This window comes from Pteropus medius, unplaced genomic scaffold (assembly GCF_902729225.1).
Source record: "Pteropus medius unplaced genomic scaffold, Ma_sr-lr_union100, whole genome shotgun sequence".
In the NCBI taxonomy this organism is placed as follows: domain Eukaryota; kingdom Metazoa; phylum Chordata; class Mammalia; order Chiroptera; family Pteropodidae; genus Pteropus; species Pteropus medius.
In genome coordinates this window covers 139,282-156,447 of record NW_024345600.1, presented here as the reverse complement: position 1 = coordinate 156,447, position 17,166 = coordinate 139,282, and the positions used below count along the sequence as shown (strand labels likewise).

At 35.9% G+C, this 17,166-nt stretch overlaps 1 protein-coding gene and 1 pseudogene across 2 annotated transcripts in view; one reads left to right on the top strand and one right to left on the bottom strand.

Moving 5' to 3' along the window:
• Window positions 1-17,166, top strand: part of APAF1 (apoptotic peptidase activating factor 1) — a 69,223-nt gene that overhangs the window by 23,082 nt on the left and 28,975 nt on the right. For both annotated transcript variants that reach the window (XM_039874033.1, XM_039874032.1), the window contains exons 15-18: window positions 1,766-1,897; window positions 4,817-4,942; window positions 12,512-12,673; window positions 16,251-16,379. In XM_039874033.1, coding sequence (XP_039729967.1) covers window positions 1,766-1,897; window positions 4,817-4,942; window positions 12,512-12,673; window positions 16,251-16,379 — 549 coding nt within the window. The remainder of the gene's footprint in view (window positions 1-1,765; window positions 1,898-4,816; window positions 4,943-12,511; window positions 12,674-16,250; window positions 16,380-17,166) is intronic.
• On the bottom strand, window positions 14,089-14,207 carry LOC120611786 (uncharacterized; annotated as a pseudogene).

Here is a 17,166-nt window from a genome sequence, read left to right as displayed (position 1 = left end):
TTTTTAAGTACCAGCAAAAATGCCTAGGATGATCAGCCTGAGATATTTACCAGGCAGCTGAGAAAAGCAATTATAAATTAATAAATTTTGCCTGCCGTTTTATTGACTGGTCTGTGGGTTAAATATCAGTTGAAATCTTTGAGTGCACTGTGATTAGAAGTGTTACTGCATAAAATTATTGTCTGAGGTTGGATTCTGTTGTAAAATATATAATTTGTGAAATGCAACCCATATTTTTTTACCTTTATGAACTGGCTTATATTCAGTGCAAAACCAGATGGATGAACAAACTAATTAATTAAGTTGCTAGTCTAAAAAGTATATAGAGAAAGACTTAAAGACAAATTTTTATCTTTCTTAATTTTTCTCATCTCTTATCCCTAAATTTGGCTTTTAGCCAGAGCATTTATGCAGAATATAAGAGATACTGAAGTCTAGGGGAATGTTTTATCTGATAAGTGGAGGGGGGACCTCACTTTGGGCTTTCTTCAAAGGGGTTGTGGAGTGCCGAATCTGCTTAGGTGGGGTGGGCCTTAGTGAACGAGGGAATAAGAAAGTTGGCTTGGGAGTTTTCCTGGAGTTTGAAGAGGGCTCTGGAGTATCCAGACTAAATTAAGACCTTGGAAAAATCTACTTCTTGATTGATTGGACTCCCTACAACCAACCAGTTAACTCACTCTGTACCTTCTACTCTGAGACAGACCTGGAGTTGGCCACTCTGAGCAGTTCCAGAGTCAAAGCTTGTGTAGTAAAAGGAAATAATACCAAGTTCCTGTTCTAAGAATTCAAAATGTAAAGCAAGAGGCAGAAATTAGAAGAACTTCAAAATAAAAGAAACTCTCTGGACCTCTGGGGAATGCTTTGATAAGATAACAAAGAAAATGCTGTGGGAGGGACATTAGTACCTCTGAGAAGTCCAGAGCCCAGTGAAAATTCATTAGGTAATTCATTTCTCTTGTTTATTGTTAGATGGAATAGACTGCTTAGCTGTCTTACAGAGTAATTAGAATGTTGATTACTTTTTATTGTGAACTTAATACTGCATAAGGCTTTATACGACACAGTTTCTTAGATACATTACCAATTTCACACTACAACTTGCAAAGTAAGTATTTTTAGGATGAGGAAACAGGTTCAGAGAAGTCATTTGCTCAAGCTCGTATTAATAACTAACAGCCTGTGTTGAAAGCTAGGTTCCCTCAGAATCTGGAGACTTTATTTTTTCACTGAGCCATGTGTCTTTACTCATTCATTGGTACCTTGAAGTCAGCAGAACACTTATGTCATGTATCTCATTTGGTACCATGCATATGTAGGACAGGGATACGTATCCTCATTTTACAGAGGAGAGAACTGAGATTTAGATAAATTAAGGACTTGACCAGGGACATACAAATTATAAATGGTAGAGCCAGGTCTTAGACTTCATCCTTCCCATCTGAAGTCCATTATTCCATCATCTTTGTAGCACTTCTCTGTCTGTTTTCATTCATATGAACATGTGAAATCTTGCCCTAGAAGAATGTAATGTTTTCTTGAGATTCTAATTACACCATAGAGAGAGACACGTATTGACTTGCATGTAATTTTTTTAAAAAGCATCCTGGCAAAATACATATTTTAGGGAAGAAGGAGGCATTCGTCATGTCCGACTAGGAAAATCTGGCAGGTAGGATGGATAGCATCCTCAAAGCAGCTCACATTTGTTTTGCTTTATTTGAAAATAAATGGTAGTTGTAAATTTTATTTTTTCTATTGTGCTTAGATTTGGGATTCTATGACTGGGAAACTAGTACATACCTATGATGAGCACTCAGAGCAAGTCAATTGCTGCCAATTCACCAACAACAGTCATCACCTTCTCTTAGCCACTGGGTCAAGTGACTGCTTCCTCAAAGTAAGTGTGGATAATGAAAATTATGTAGATAAGTTGTAGACACATCAGAACATCTCTTTTGATTTTCTCATACATTATACTAATTAAGACTCTTTTGGTTCCAGTGATAGAAACTTTCATAGTAGCTCAAGAACAACAACAAAAAAGATATTATTGGCTTATGTAACTGAAAAGACTGGAGAGCTTGGCTTCAAGCATAGCTGATTCCAGATGCTTAAATATGTTTTCAAGCTCTCACTCCCTCTCCATTTCTAGACTCTGTTTCCCTATTTGTTGGTTCAGGCATGTTCTCTCTTTGTGACCATCCTCAGCTCCAGGCTTACATGGGTCTTACAACTCAAAATTACAGATGAAGAGAAACTTGCTTTTCCCCGGCTCTCTAGATTTAATTTTAGAGAAAACTCTGGTAGACCTGCTTTGGGTTATATGCTCATTGCTAAATAACCCATAGCGGCCAGTAGGATGGAATCCTGGGATTGACCAAGGATCACAAGTTTAGTCATGTAGAAATGGGACAAATGAGGTGAGGTCAGCTTTACTTGAATTCTAAGTAGGGCTTGATTCAAAAGAGAGGTTCCGTTATCGCAAGGAGGAGGGGAAAAGTGCTGATAGGAAAAAAATTAACCAACACACACAATCCAATAATGGATATTCATTTCACATGTTTAATTATGTTTTATAATTATAAATTATAAAATATTTTCTTTTTCCCCTTAAGTGGTATGCTAAGGATAGCTAGATTGAATTTTCTGGCACCCAGAAATATCTGCTAACTTATTTTGGATTCTTTTTTGGTTTGGTTTCTGCCCTTTCTTTCTAAATGTCACACCATTTTTGCAGTGGGACATCATATTTTTGTGCATTTTTGGGCAGAGCGGATAAAACATTTCAGTTTGGAAAACCTCAAAGACTCTGTGTTTTGACATTTAAATAACCCGTTATTAAAAAATTTAAGAAAACATGAAAACGTTTGTTGAAATTGCTCCCCTCCCCTTTTCAGGAAGCTGAATGTTTTCCTTTTTTTTTTCCTCCAAAAGAAAACTTACATAGAAGTTCAGTGTGTGAAAAAGACAAAGCCCATTTTTCTTCAAGTGGTAGTATGGGCCTGCATTTCTACTCTCTCTTATTCCCGCTCTTATTCCCCTGTCCCCCATAATGCCTTTCAAGCATATTTCTGGAATCCCTAGGGTCCTGCAGAGCAGGACAATTTGAAAACACCAGATAGGATTAAAATAACAGAATAATATAGTAACATAAAATTATCTCACCATTATAACTCACTTTTACCCAGTAAAGCTTACCCTGTTGAGTAAACCCACCTTTAAAAATAAGACTTGTACTATTTCAGAAAAGCTTTGCCCTATTTGGGTGAACACACCTCTAAAGAAATAAGACTTTTGTAGTTATATATGATTAATTTTGACGTTTCTTTTAACATCTTGCTGGGTGAGAAGTTTATATTTCTTCCCTCCTTTTAAATATATACAAAAATCTCTAAGATGTGAGAAGGAGTTATTGGTTAGTCAACAATTTTAATTAAGGACAAATTTTACTATAAGTCCTGTCATACCATGACTGCATTACCATGAGGGCTATTAGAATTAATTCTTGTGATTCTTGAACTGAGAGAAGCCAATGAAAATGTATAAATCTAAAGCTGCTCCCATGTAACTTGCCATATATGAAGAATTTGGTTTACCTAGGACTGGGAGCCAAGGATAGAGGGACATGAAGAACAGGACTTACTTTGCTTACTAATCTTTTCCAAAGGATTTTTACCAGAGTTAATTATGGGGATAAATGATTTCTTCTTCTGTATTTAGTTGAGTTAGCATAAATCACCAGGGATGACTATTGCCCCTTTTATTTACATTTTTGAATGCTTTTCAAACATACTCAAAAGGCGAAAGAATAATAATGAACCTTCTGTGCTACCCAACGTCTAGCTCCAACAATTTTCAGTATTTTGCCAATCTTATTTTCTTTCCACCACCCCCATTTTTTTGGTCTAGAGCATTTTATAGTAAATCCTAGATATCATGTCATTTAACCCAAAATACATCATATAAATTCAGCATACATCTTTGAGGTCTTAAACATAAGTACTCTGCCATCATCACACCTAACACAATAAACAATAATTTTGTAATATACCTGTCCATTAGTCTCATTAGTCTCAAAATATATCTTTCTACCAATGGGTTTACTGGACTCAGAATCTAAACTTTAGGTGGCATTTGGTTGTTATGTCTCTTAAGTCTCTTTTAGTCTATAAAAGTTCCCCTTCCCCTGTGCCTCTATTTTTAAGCCATTGATTTGTTAGAGAAATTGAGTCATTTGTCTTGTCGAATGTCCCACATTCTGGATTTAGTTGGTTGATTCCTGATAACTTGCTCTTCTAACCCATTATATTTCCTGTCAAATATATTTATACCTATCATTGCTATCTTTGTATTTTTTGTCATTTTTTTAGAGCATTAATAGATTTTTAGCTTAGCAGACTCAAGCTTTGTGTTGGGAAATCTTAGAAATAACTATTTTTTGAGTCACCTAAAAGAATTTGAGAATGATTTATTTTACATATTACTTATTATAGAGCTGAGTAAAATAATAATGATTCCACACTACTCTGTTTAAATAAGCAGTAATTGTTTAGTTAGTAATTTGGTGCTCAGACCAAACGTCTAGGCGGGCCTTTGAGTCCCTTAGCAGATTCAGGTGCTGCTCTGCGGGCTGCCCCGTTACTCATTAATCACAAGTTCACATTTGTGTTTGACACCTTTGTATTACTGTGAATTGAACATCTGCCTGTAACTGCAAAGGCTTATACGCGAGGGAAGGAAGAATATTACATGATTTCTAACTTTTTCCCCATTCAGTACTAGTTTTTAAATTATCGTTGAAATCTTTCTCAAATAGCTCTGGGATTTGAATCAAACAGAATGTCGAAATACCATGTTTGGTCACACCAATTCAGTCAATCACTGCAGATTTTCACCGGATGATAAGCTTTTGGCTAGTTGTTCAGCTGATGGAACATTAAAGGTATGCTTTTGTTCATCATTAAAATGAGTTGTAATTTTATTATGGGCTTAGAATTGGGTTATGGAATTAGGTTTCTTATTTTCACATTTCTACAGAAAGAACTTCTTTCAACTTCTAGGAACGTATTTAATATAACCGTAGTTGCTTATCATAACGATCGTTTATTAATGGTTTACTACCAATGCTTTAAAGGTCATATAATTTGAATTCTTAATTTTTAAGAGTATGTTATGTATTTTATGGCTTCATAAAATTTTTTTGAGATCTGTGGGATCAAATTTGTAAAGGTCTTGCTTTTTTTTTTTTAAAATCATTTCTTGATCCTGCCTTTTATTTTATTACTTTCCTGCCTTTTATGTTATTATTTCTTGTTTTTGAGAAGTCTTACAGAGGAAAAAACAGAGCTAGGGAAAAAAGCTTATTTCAGCCTTCTGAAATTTATAGTTCTAAAAAACTAAATTCTTCTTCCTTAAATCTATACCTTCCTTCTCAAATAAGATCCTAATCCCACATTTCTCCTGTCTCTGCCATCATTCTAGTCTCCTGTTTATTGGTTCTCTTTTCTTCCTTTGGTCTTAAGTCCAATCCATCTTTGACTTCCTTACCTTTGGTCTACTTTTCCCCTTCCCATTCTGTATTGTTTCCCGTGGTTCATGCTGTCATCCCCTCATGTCTGATAGCAGCTTTCTAAGATGCAGTCTTCGTTTCTCTTTATCCCAGTGCAGAGCTGCTAGAATAACTTTCTACCTCTATTTTCATCTTGCCACTTTTAGCTGGGACACAAAAGTACCATATTATAAATTGTGATAAACCCAGGTTCATCAGATGAACCTGTCAGGCTCTTCACCTTCTATGATTCCGCTGCCTCTGTTCCTATCCAATTTGTTTCTTCTTGCTCTAATACATTGTTACTCTGGGCAAGTAATTTTGGGGTTTATTTCAGCTACTATTCCTATATATGGTTCATTAGTCTTGGGATTTTTTGGCCTCCGCTTCACTTGTTTATAGTTTTTAATGACCTTTAGAACTTTATGCAAAGCCTTCTTCAGAAAAATGTTCTCTTACAATATTCATCCATCTCGTTCTGAGTACACATATACATGTCTTTATACCTGTATTTATGTAGAAAGAAACTGCTTGGTCTCTCTCTTTATTTTCACTTTTAACTGTTTTGTACGGTTCAGTCATTTTCATTCATCTTCTATTTCTTTGGTAAGATTGGAAGTAGGTTTATGACCTGCAGAGACCTTGTCATCTTCTTTTTGTATCTCTTTGAAGTTCATAGAACACAGTGGTGTTCAAGATATGCACTCACTAAATTTTCTTGACATATACTTTTTCCAGGGAAACACTTAAACCCTCCCGGGCATGATTTTGTTTGTTAGAGTCTCTAGAGGAGGAGATTTGTTAATGCTGCTAGTGACTCCTAAGTTACAGCAAGGTAAAGTCTCTTGATGCCAATCCTGTGGTTGCATCTTTGGTTTCTCTTTGCTGCTGACTGAGGAGAATTCATTTTTGTATAAACTACTTCAGGGCATTTAGGAATCCTTTCTGGGTAGCATTCTACTTTATAGAATTTCCTAGCTGTTGGTAGATGTTGGGAGCATTCTTAGGATGGTCTGAAGTACCAAAATCAGGTAAGCGGATTTTGGCCTCTATGACATGTTATCTACAAGTATTAAATATCCGTTCCTTCCTTTAGGATGATTCATGTCAGAAGAGGTTTTTCAAAATACCTTTTGATGAGCTAAGGCATCCCTCTTCTGAGAGATTCTTTCAGTCCTGTGAGCCTAATATTTCTTGGTTTTACTAAGTGAATGACTTCAAAAGAAGGCATTTTATATGTCAAGTCAGGTTCTTCTGTCACCTTATCTCCATGGCTAATTCCAAATCCTGGGAAGATTCTATTATCTTTAGTATTACTCCATTAATATTAGGTTGCTTAGTCTTTAACAAAGTTGTGAAACCAGGTCATTTATCTATTCTACAAATTTAAGTCGTGCAGCTCATCTGAGCCTTCTTTGCTGCTGAATTATAGTCTGTTCGTATAAAATTGATTTTTCTGTATTCACCATAGGGCCTATTCCAAGCTTTTTCTGCTGTTCTTAACGCCCCAACCCTGTCACTGCATCTCTTTCCATTCCTGTCACTGCATCTCTTTCCATTCCATGGAGGTAGCCTTACCTTATACCTATTCAGAGGGTTGACACCACCCACCAAGGGCTCCCCACCAGGAGCCCCCTCAAAAATTGCCATAAATAAATCTCTTCTTCTCTCCTTTTATTCCTCATCTCAGTGCCCAGAAAGTCCTCTGCTATGCCTGCTGTCCTTTTTTTGTCCTTCTCCTGACACCTTGCTTCAGTTGTTATTTCCTTTATGTTGCATCTTTAGCTTTTGTTTTTTACATTTATCCCTGCAGCCGACAGATGTTCTTGGCCCTTCCTAAGCATCATACAACCAGAATGAAAACCCTTTGATTCTTGTTCGATTGTGTTATCCTCTGAAACAATCATTCTGTTTTTCTCTTTTCCTTTGTGACTAGACTTCTTAAGTCACCTACGCTCGCCTCCATTTCCTGACTACTTATTCGCTGCTTAAGGCTTTTTGAGTCTGGTCCCGTCTTCCCTGTCTTCCCTTGAAGAGTAAAATCCAGTTCTATTTTTATTCTTTATTCTTTTTGTCATAAAGTCTAATGTTCTTTGGATTACTGTGAAATCTGATATTGTATTTACTCAAACATATTTTTTCGTTGTGTAAATTGATCAGTTGTTCAATTCCCCATTGATTACCTATATTTCCTTTTTGAAACTCTTATTTGATATCAGTTTTCTTCTTTTTCCTCTGACCTCTCTAACCCTTTCTTTAACTTCTTTTTCTGCCCATTAAAATATGCCTGTTCCTGAAGCATCTAACCTCCGTCACCTTTTTTCCTTCCCAGATCGTCCATTCTCATGGCTTTAACTCTCATCTCTCGTGTGAATGACTTTCAGATGTGTTATCTCCAGCCCTCATTTCTCTTACGTGCTGTGTCCTGCATCCCTAACTGCCTGCTACTTATTGTCACAAATAAAACTCTGTACCTCAAACTTATTATGCGCTAAACTGAAGTACTTATTTTTTCTTCCCAAACCTGACCCACTTTTTGTGGCTTTTATATGTTTCATGATTTTGATTAGATCAGTGTTCAGGATTTATGTCATCATGACTGATCACAGTTGAGCCATGTAGTATATGATGAATTTTTGTCCTTTTTCATACAACTTTTTGTTTTCTTTGGTATTAAATGTGTTGTACATTTAACATTGTGGTTTTGTTTTTTTATTTCTTATTTTTTTTAATGTGCTTATCACTAGTTCATCTTCAAACTATTTCTTGTCCAAATTACTTCTCACTTCAGGTAATTGATACTTTTTTTTTTGTTTTCTTAGAAATAACTTTCTTGGAGGGTTCTGTCTTGCTCCATTCTGATTGGCGATACTGTTCCCAGTGTCCAGCTACCCTTCTGGGACCTCCTTTTATTGTAATCCTGGGCATTCCTTGTTTTTCTCTTGAGTTTAAACCCTTTTTTTCCTGGATTACTTGTCTTCTTTCTTGGTTTATTCTCTCAGCCTGGTAGAGAATTCCTCTATCTTCCCAAGAAAGAATCTATTGCAGGTAATTGTATAAGTCCTTGACTCTCTACAAGTGTCTTCCTGCTAGCTTCAAACTTAATTGATATTTTTGACTGCATACATATTCTAGGTTGGAAATATTTTTTTCCTTAGAATTTTGGAAAAATACTGCTCCTTTGTCTTCTGGTTTCTAAAGTTCCCCTTGAGGTGTTTGAAGCCATTCTAATTCATATGTGATCTATTTTCCTGTCTCGAAACTTTTAATATCTTTTATTTATCTCTAGTCATTTTTCTTGTCTTAAATGTTATGATAATGTACCTTGGTGTGGGTTTGTTATCATTTATTTTACTTGGCACTTGGTGGTTTCTTTCAAGATGGAAACTCATATCCTTCAGTTTTGGAGGTTTCCTTGAAGTTATTTGATTTATTCTCTGTTTTCTCTTTCTGGAATGTCTTTTTGTTTCAGATGATTTTTTATTTTTTTCTCCCTCTTCTGTCCATATGTCCAATTTTCTAGAAGACTTCTTTAGCTTTATTTCTAATCCTTCTATTGAATTTTTAAAGTCTGCTATCATATTTTTCAGTACCCATTTGTATGATGAGTTCCCTTTTTAATATTATCCTATTCTTGTTTCATGGACGCAATATCTTTTATCTTTTTGTGGGTATTAATAATGTTTTTTTTTTTGAAGTTTTCGTATTTCTGTTTAGTTACTGTTTTTTTTTTCTGTTAGTTTCGGTTTCTGTCTACATTTTAGAGACATGTATTAGTTGCCTAATCCTCAGATATCTGCTTATTTTTACAAGTGCAGCACCAAAAAGCTGATAGGAAATTGTGAATTTTATTGGCTGTCATTTTTGATGGTGAACTCTTGATGTTAAAGTTGTTAGATCTTTTGTGAAGTTCTGGTGGAGTATTCAGGGAAAACTTTCAGTCTCCTACCTGTATGATATAAGTCTGGCTATCAAGTTCTGCGAAGATGTCTAGGTGGTGCTCTCAACATTTGAAGTATCCTAATTTCCCTGTTTTCAGAGTGGTGACCCTGCTCTCAGCTGTATTGGGTGTAGAATAACCCTCTTTTCAGCCAGAGTAGGGGCACAGCAACCTGGATTGCATAGTCGGAGAGGGTATTTCAAGGAACTTTCAATGATTCCTTGTGATTTAGCTTCACCTTTACCTGCAGGTACCAGGTGCAATGCTTCCTAAGCATTTCAGGAGTTCTGCGGTGTGACTTGGGCTGCTTCCTGGCTTTCCCCACTATAGGCTCAGGATTCAGTTTTTAGGATGCTTCTTATCACTTGTCTTTCTGCTTTCTAGCCGTCACAGTTTTGTTGCTGTTATCTCTTCCTTCGCTCTTCTCACCTTGTGAATTATGCCTAGAGAGAAAAATTCTCTTTACTATTGTCTTAGTGAGTTTGGGAAGGGTGCGGAGATGAATGTGTGTGTTCTATCCGCATCTTTAACCTGAACTTTATTTCTTTCGGTAATGCTGTTGTCTCTACTCACTTGTGCTTGAAACATGGTAATAACCTGTTTATTCACTCAAAATGTATTTATTGATTACTTATTGAAAACTTACTATGTGTCAGATGTTATACTAGGCATTTGGGTTTTAAATGCTAATAAAAAAACAAAACAAAACAACAATTCTTGGCCTGAAGTTGTTCAGAATCCAGTTGGGAAAAAAGGTAGGCGAATAGACAAACCATAAAAATGGTAAAAGTATGTAAAAGGTGCTCTGAGAGCAGGTGAGGGCTCTGTTGGGGAAGTGTTCAGGCACCTGATGCTACACCCAGACTGTCCTTGTCCTTTCCTCTTATTTCCTTTGCTTTCCCATTTTGTACTTTAGCTTATGCTGACCCTTTAGGCCCTTGAGTGTTCCTCTTGTTTTTCTGGTGTTGAAATTCTGTTCATCTTAAGGCGGTATAAAGCAGGCTGATCTTTGGGGAGGAGAGCGAGGTGGCCACCTCTGCAAAGTATTCCCTCATGCCCACAGCTTGGGTATAGCATTCCCACTGTGCTGTATCTTTACCTCTCAAATGACACATCTGACACATCTTGTGTTAGAGTCATTTATGTGCTTGTCTTACGTCCTTTACTGGCCTGCAAACTCCTTGAGAGTAGTATCTATATCTGATTTATTTATATAATCTCAAAGCGACTAGCAGAGTGGTTAGTAAATGTGTTCAAGATGATAAACCTTTGCTATGTCCCTTCAAATGAAATTAAGACTTCTCCACTCCAAACTCAAAAGAAAAAAAATATTTAAGTTTTCGGGGACAGGATTTTGATTTCATGTGTGAGTATCAAAATGTGATTGTAGAGCACATAGCACTAGCAGCAGGGGACAGACATTACTGCACTCCTGGTGAGAACTGCCATGCTGTGGCAGCTTTCCCAGTGCTATTAAGCCAGTATTGTTGGCTGGTTTGCACTGATATAGTGACATGTAGTAAGCAGAGGTCCTGCAAAATGATGTTGGATAACAGCATTTCAAGGTCAAAGACTTCTAAAGCTTTTACTTTCTGAGAGGATGAAGAACTGTAAAATTATTTCCTGTCCCAAATGACTCTGCAATCTTTTAAGCATTTTGTTAGGGTATCATGTCGATAAGCATGTGTTTTTCAGGCTCTGATGATAAACTGTTTCAAAACGTGAGTTTTATTTAAAAATTGCCATTTAAACTACATAAGGGCCAGGGTGCACATGGTTCACTAAATACAGTGCAGTGACTCGCTCAAAATTGATTGCTGGTATTTACTTGGTCCCTCGATATGTGAAATTTCATCACTCCTTGGACAGGATCTAAAGTCAGGTCCACATGCAGAAGGTGTGGTTTAGACAGATGTAATAAAATTGGGTTGTGTTAGTTTTTTTTTTTTCTTTCTTAAATCCAGGTAGTGGTTGCTTTGTTGTTCATATTCAGAGGGAAACAGTGTGATTTCTTACATATTCTGGCTGATGTGACTGAAGCTTCTGGCATTTTTGTTTAGTTTTTTTTTTTGCTTCATTAGTATCAAGAAAAGCTAATTATCTTAGTACCTGATGTCTCTTTTGCTTCTTCCAATTTATCCACAGTTACTGCAAGGGGAAAGGTTTTGGTTTTGGCTGTATTTCTTAGTGTATATAATACTTTTCTAAACTTAAGAGAGATTTAAAAATGTGCCTGGCCAGAAAAATTGAGTTTTACCTTGAGCTGTGCTTCGGAAGTGGAGTTAAAACCTGAGATGCAGCTTTATTTTTTGTTCCTTGTCCTTGGCCAACCCTTGGTCTGGACATGGGAGCTATTATCACTCTGTGAAGATAGGAGTAAAGATGGATCTTCTTGAAGGCCTTGGTCTTTTGTGGTGCTCATGTGGCTCTGCTGAGCGAGTAGTTTTAGTCATTTGTATCGCATTCCTCAGGATCCCGTTGTTTTAGAGCCCAGTCTGGCCCCAGCAAACACATAAAGTCTCTTGCTTCCTTTCAGCCTATTCTTTGTCTTCTGTTTTCAGGGACTTCCTTATGTCTCTGGATGTTCTGCTAGGTTGTAACTTGTCCTGGACTGGGTCCTGCGTCGTGTCTGTGCTGTGCACGTAGTAGATGTGAAGTGCACTTCATATCTGGCACAGCAGAGGGCAGCAGTGGCAAGTTGTGAGTCTTCATCTCACCCTTCTTCCACGCTCATCCTTACTGTCGACACCTAATCTTTAGCCTCCACATCATGCAAGGCTCCTCTAACATTTTATTTAGTTTTGCATTCTGCATTTCAGGCAGTGCTTCTAATTTTTTTCTTTTTAGGAATGTGCTGAAACTGGAGTACTTAGTTTAAAAGAATTATAAAAAGTCATGCATGAATAAAAATCCATTAGGTAAAGTGAATAATTTGTGGGGTATTTAATCCTGGTGAAATTCTAGAGGTGTGATTTAAGTTTAAAACGAACTTAATTTTTTTTTTTTTTTTTGGTAATTCGAAGTTCTGGGATGTGAAATCAGCAAATGAGAGGAAAAGCATTAATGTGAAGCAGTTCTTCCTAAGTTCAGAGGAGCCTCAAGAGGAAATGGAAGTGATGGTGAAATGTTGTTCATGGTCTTCTGATGGTTCTAGGATAATGGTGGCAGCAAAAAATAAAATCTTTGTAAGTATTAGTATTTTAAAAAGCCAAATTTAACGAAAATTAAAACTTCCGTTGATTTTTCGCATTTTACATTTGTTCATTGATATAAAGTAGAGCTATAAGATTGGGGGCAGTCTCCCTAACCTCTCATAGTTCTTAGAACTATGCTCTAGGGAATGTCCACAGGCCTTTTGAGAAGAGGGCTCCTTAGTCCTACTGGTTTGGGGAATGTTATACATTGATTGCTCCCCCCTTAGAGGTCCTCAGTGTGTACTAACACAGTCAAGGCCTCAGGAAGTCCTATGTACAGAAGCAATTAGTATTGTTTAATCCAGTGTTTCTCAGATTCATTAAGAACATGGAATAGTTTCTGTATCACTTTTTTTTGTTGTTTTACAATTTTGAATACTTAGATTTAGGTGATTTTCAAAATGCTTTCTTACTCCTAAAATTTTATGATTTGGTGACTCGGATAGAGAGAAATACTCATCGATGACTGAGGATGATTATGAGATTTCGCTGAAGTAAATAAAGAAGATATGCCAGAAAAGTAAATAACAAGGAAATGCCTTCCTCCTTTTTCAATCTAATAATAACTTACAATGTGGTATTCAGAGTGCCCTCATGTATAATTTTTGATATAAATATCCAAGGGACATAGCAGATTTCAATAGCCCTATGATAATAATGAGGCAGCTGAGCTTCAGAGCAGCCAAATAATTTGCTGAAAGTTACATCGTGATTCAGAGAGCCACGTTTTCTGATTTATGGCTCAGTGACATTCCATTCTATTAGTAATTTTAAGAGACTTGAATAACAGCATTACAATTTTATTTTTAGCTTTGTTGAGGTATAATTGACAAAATTATGATATTTAACATGTGTAACATGATGATCTGATGATATATGTATGCATTATGAAAGGATTCCTTTCTATCGAGTTAATTAACATATCTATTACCTCATATATTTACCTTTTTTTGGTGAAAATATTTAAGGTCTACTCTTAGCAAATTTCAATTATACAATACAGTGTTCTTAACTATAGTCACCTTGTTATACATTAGATTTTCAGATTGTATTCATCTTATAAAGAAAAGTGTGTATACTTTCACCAACCTCTTTGTGTTCCTCCTAACCCAAATATTACACTTTACTATTTTAAAATATTTATTTATTTACTTTTAAAATTTAATTTTTAATTTTTATTATGGTAACATTGGTTAACGAAATCCAGTAACTTTCATGTGTACAATTCAACAGTAATGCATATATATATTGCATTATGTATTCATTACCCATAGTTAGATTTCTTTCTGTCACCACATACCAAATATTACATTTTATTTTATTTTATTTTAGGTGAGGCAACCCTTGATTAACCTTACAGATTCAAGGACCTTGTCAGTTTACAATCCCTTATTTTTTATTTTTTACACCTACAGCACCTGGTCTTCCTAGGTGGTTTCCCATCCAAGTACTAACCAGGCCTGACCCTGCTTAGCTTCCGAGATCAGACTGGATCTGGCTTGTTCAGGGTGGTATGGCTGTAGACCCAAATATTACATTTTAAAGAACACAGTTGAAATATACCATATAGTTATATAAAAATTCACTGAGGGGTGTTTATGTTATTGTTATTGATCTAGTAGCTGTGACCCTTGGATCTTGGTTGCTTATAGGTTTATACTCCCTTAGCAGGAAACCAAAGAAACATATCTCGTTTTTGTCTTAAGTTTGTGAAAGACTGTAAGAACATAAAAGGAACCACTGCATTTACAAGATTCGAAGATCAGAAAATTTTTTGTTGTAAAATATATACGTAAAATTTGCCATTTTAACTATTTTTAAATAAACAGTTCAGTGCCATTAATTTCATTCACAATGTACAACTATCACCACTATTTCCAAAACTTTTTCATCACCCCAGACAGAACCTCTGTAACCAGGAAGTAAAACTCCCCATTCCCTTATCTCCTGAACTCCTGGTAACCTCTGATCTATGAATTTGCCTGTTCTAGATATTTCATGTAAGTGGGATCATAAAATATTGGATCTTTTATGTCTGGCTCATTTCACTTAACCATGCTATTCATATTGTACCATGTATCAGAACTATTCTTTTTCATGGCTACATAATATTTCATCTGTTGAGGGACACTTGGGATGTTTTCACCTTTTGGCTATTGCAAGTAATGCTACAAGGGACATTGGTTTTCAAGTGTCTATTTGAGCCCTTTTACTTTTGTGTATACACGTAGGAGTTGAATTGCTGGGTCATATAGAAATTCTATATTTAGCTTTTTGAGGAACCACCAAATTTTTTCATAGCATCTGCACCATTTTATATTCTCACTAGCAGTGTACAAGAGTTCTAATTCCTCCACATCCTTGTCAACAATTGTTATTTTTCATTATTTTATTATAACCATTCTATTAAGTAAAGTGGCATCTCATTGTGGTTTGATTTGCATTTCCCTAATGAATTCGAGCATTTTAAAAGATGTTCTAGTGAGAAAGGAAAATAATATTATATTGCATGAAATGCCTCTTATTTTAAAAATCTGGACCAGTTCCTTATTTTACCTGCTAAAATACAGCTACTGATGATCACCCTTAACTACATGTAGATCCCAGTTTCTTACTCTTTGGTCTCTCCATTGCCTCTTATTTTCAACTCTTTTGTGTTGTTAGCTCACTCCTATTAAGTGTTTTTGCTGTCCAATAATTGGGGCAACTGCCTATTCCATATTTGCCAAGTTTCTTCTATCACCATCAGCCACTAATTCTTGAGAATGACCTGTCCTAGGAAGCGCTTTAAGCGTGATTTCCTGTCCTTTGTTGTTAGACCCTGATGCTGTGCTGCTTACCATCTGCGTGCTCGCAGATCTCTGCATTCACAGAACATGTTCATGGCTCCCGCAGGACGCTTTTTTTTCCTTCCTTAAGACTACCGTGGTCATAAATTGCCGTACCATATATTGGCGTAAAGGTTGTTATCATTTGGCAAAAACTTTTGGAAGAGTTTATTCAGCATTTAAAAATCTTTCAAAAATTGAAGAAGATTGAATTACTCAAAAATAGCTCCTTTTTTTTGGTTCAAAAATGAGAAAACGATTGATCATAATGGAGTAATTTGGTAGTTCTGAAGAGAACTAGAAATGATTGCGCTAATTTCATTTTAGCAAGCCTCCGCTCTATGTTATTTTGATCATCTTCATTTGTGACTATCCATTTTCTCTTTTGAGTAAACAAGCATTAGGGAGAACTGCTCTGTATGTTAATTTGGCTAGTCTATTCATTCACAAAGGTTTTATTTCTTCTAGGCCAGCCTGAGAGATCATCTGTGATAAATTTTCTTATATAAGAATCATGTTTCAAGATGAGTAGTATTTTTAAAGTATATGTGTATGGATTCGTATCTTATTTATGACTGTCATTTGTGCCAATTATTAGTAATTATAGTATTTTTTCAGGATTTATACTTTATATTTGAAATAGGATATTCTTTTAGAAATAAATTTATATTTAGTTTGGGTATAGCTTATTTAAAAAACATTTTTACTTTCATAGCTATCTCTCTCTTCTATGTTGACAGCTTTTTGACATTCATACCAGTGGTCTCTTGGCAGAAATCCATACAGGCCATCACAGCACCATCCAGTACTGTGACTTTTCCCCCCAAAATCATTTGGCAGTGGTGGCTTTGTCCCAGTATTGTGTGGAGGTGAGTAGTTGACTTTACTCTGTGAAGTTTGGGTGTCCAGAGGTACAAGGATGACAAAGGGTGGGCTGCTTAAACCATTAACTGCTGAGGATGTTTGCTTGAGAAATTATAGAATATTTTCTTTATAGCATAATGACCTATAGCTTTAGGATATTAAATGATATAGCCAGCTTTATTACATTAGCAGTGATTAAAGACTCGATTTGACAGTATGACAAATCATACTGGGGATGACAGTACTATTCACCAACTATTTGTTGAATGGCTAGCTTGTGCCAAGTTCTGGGGAGACAGTGGAATGACCACTGGTTTCCTAAGCAGAAACATGGATGGCATCTCTTAAACAATATTGACATAGACTCTTCTGTCAAAGAAATGATGAGAGATGAGTCCAGTTCAGATTTTGTAGATCATCGAGAAGTTAAGATGGTAGTTAAATTTAGAACCTGAGATGTTCATTGCTAAGCACTAATGAATAAAATGGATCCTATAAATTACTTGTATATATTTATAATTTTGCACTTATCTGGTAGATTTTATATTTAGAATCTGTACCTAACAGTCCCTGGGAGAATCCTACTCAGTGAATTCTATATTAAAATTTTCAAAAAGCAATGAATTTCCTGATTTTTTTTCTCCAAAGGTGGATGAGTTTTTTCAAGCTTTGTTAATACTCATTCCTTGAGTGGGTCTCACCACCAAGTAATTTGAAGCCCCTTGTAATTATAGCCCAAGAAGATGGAGATGGGCTATCATCTGGAAAATAGGGAAATTCACTTGGTTCACA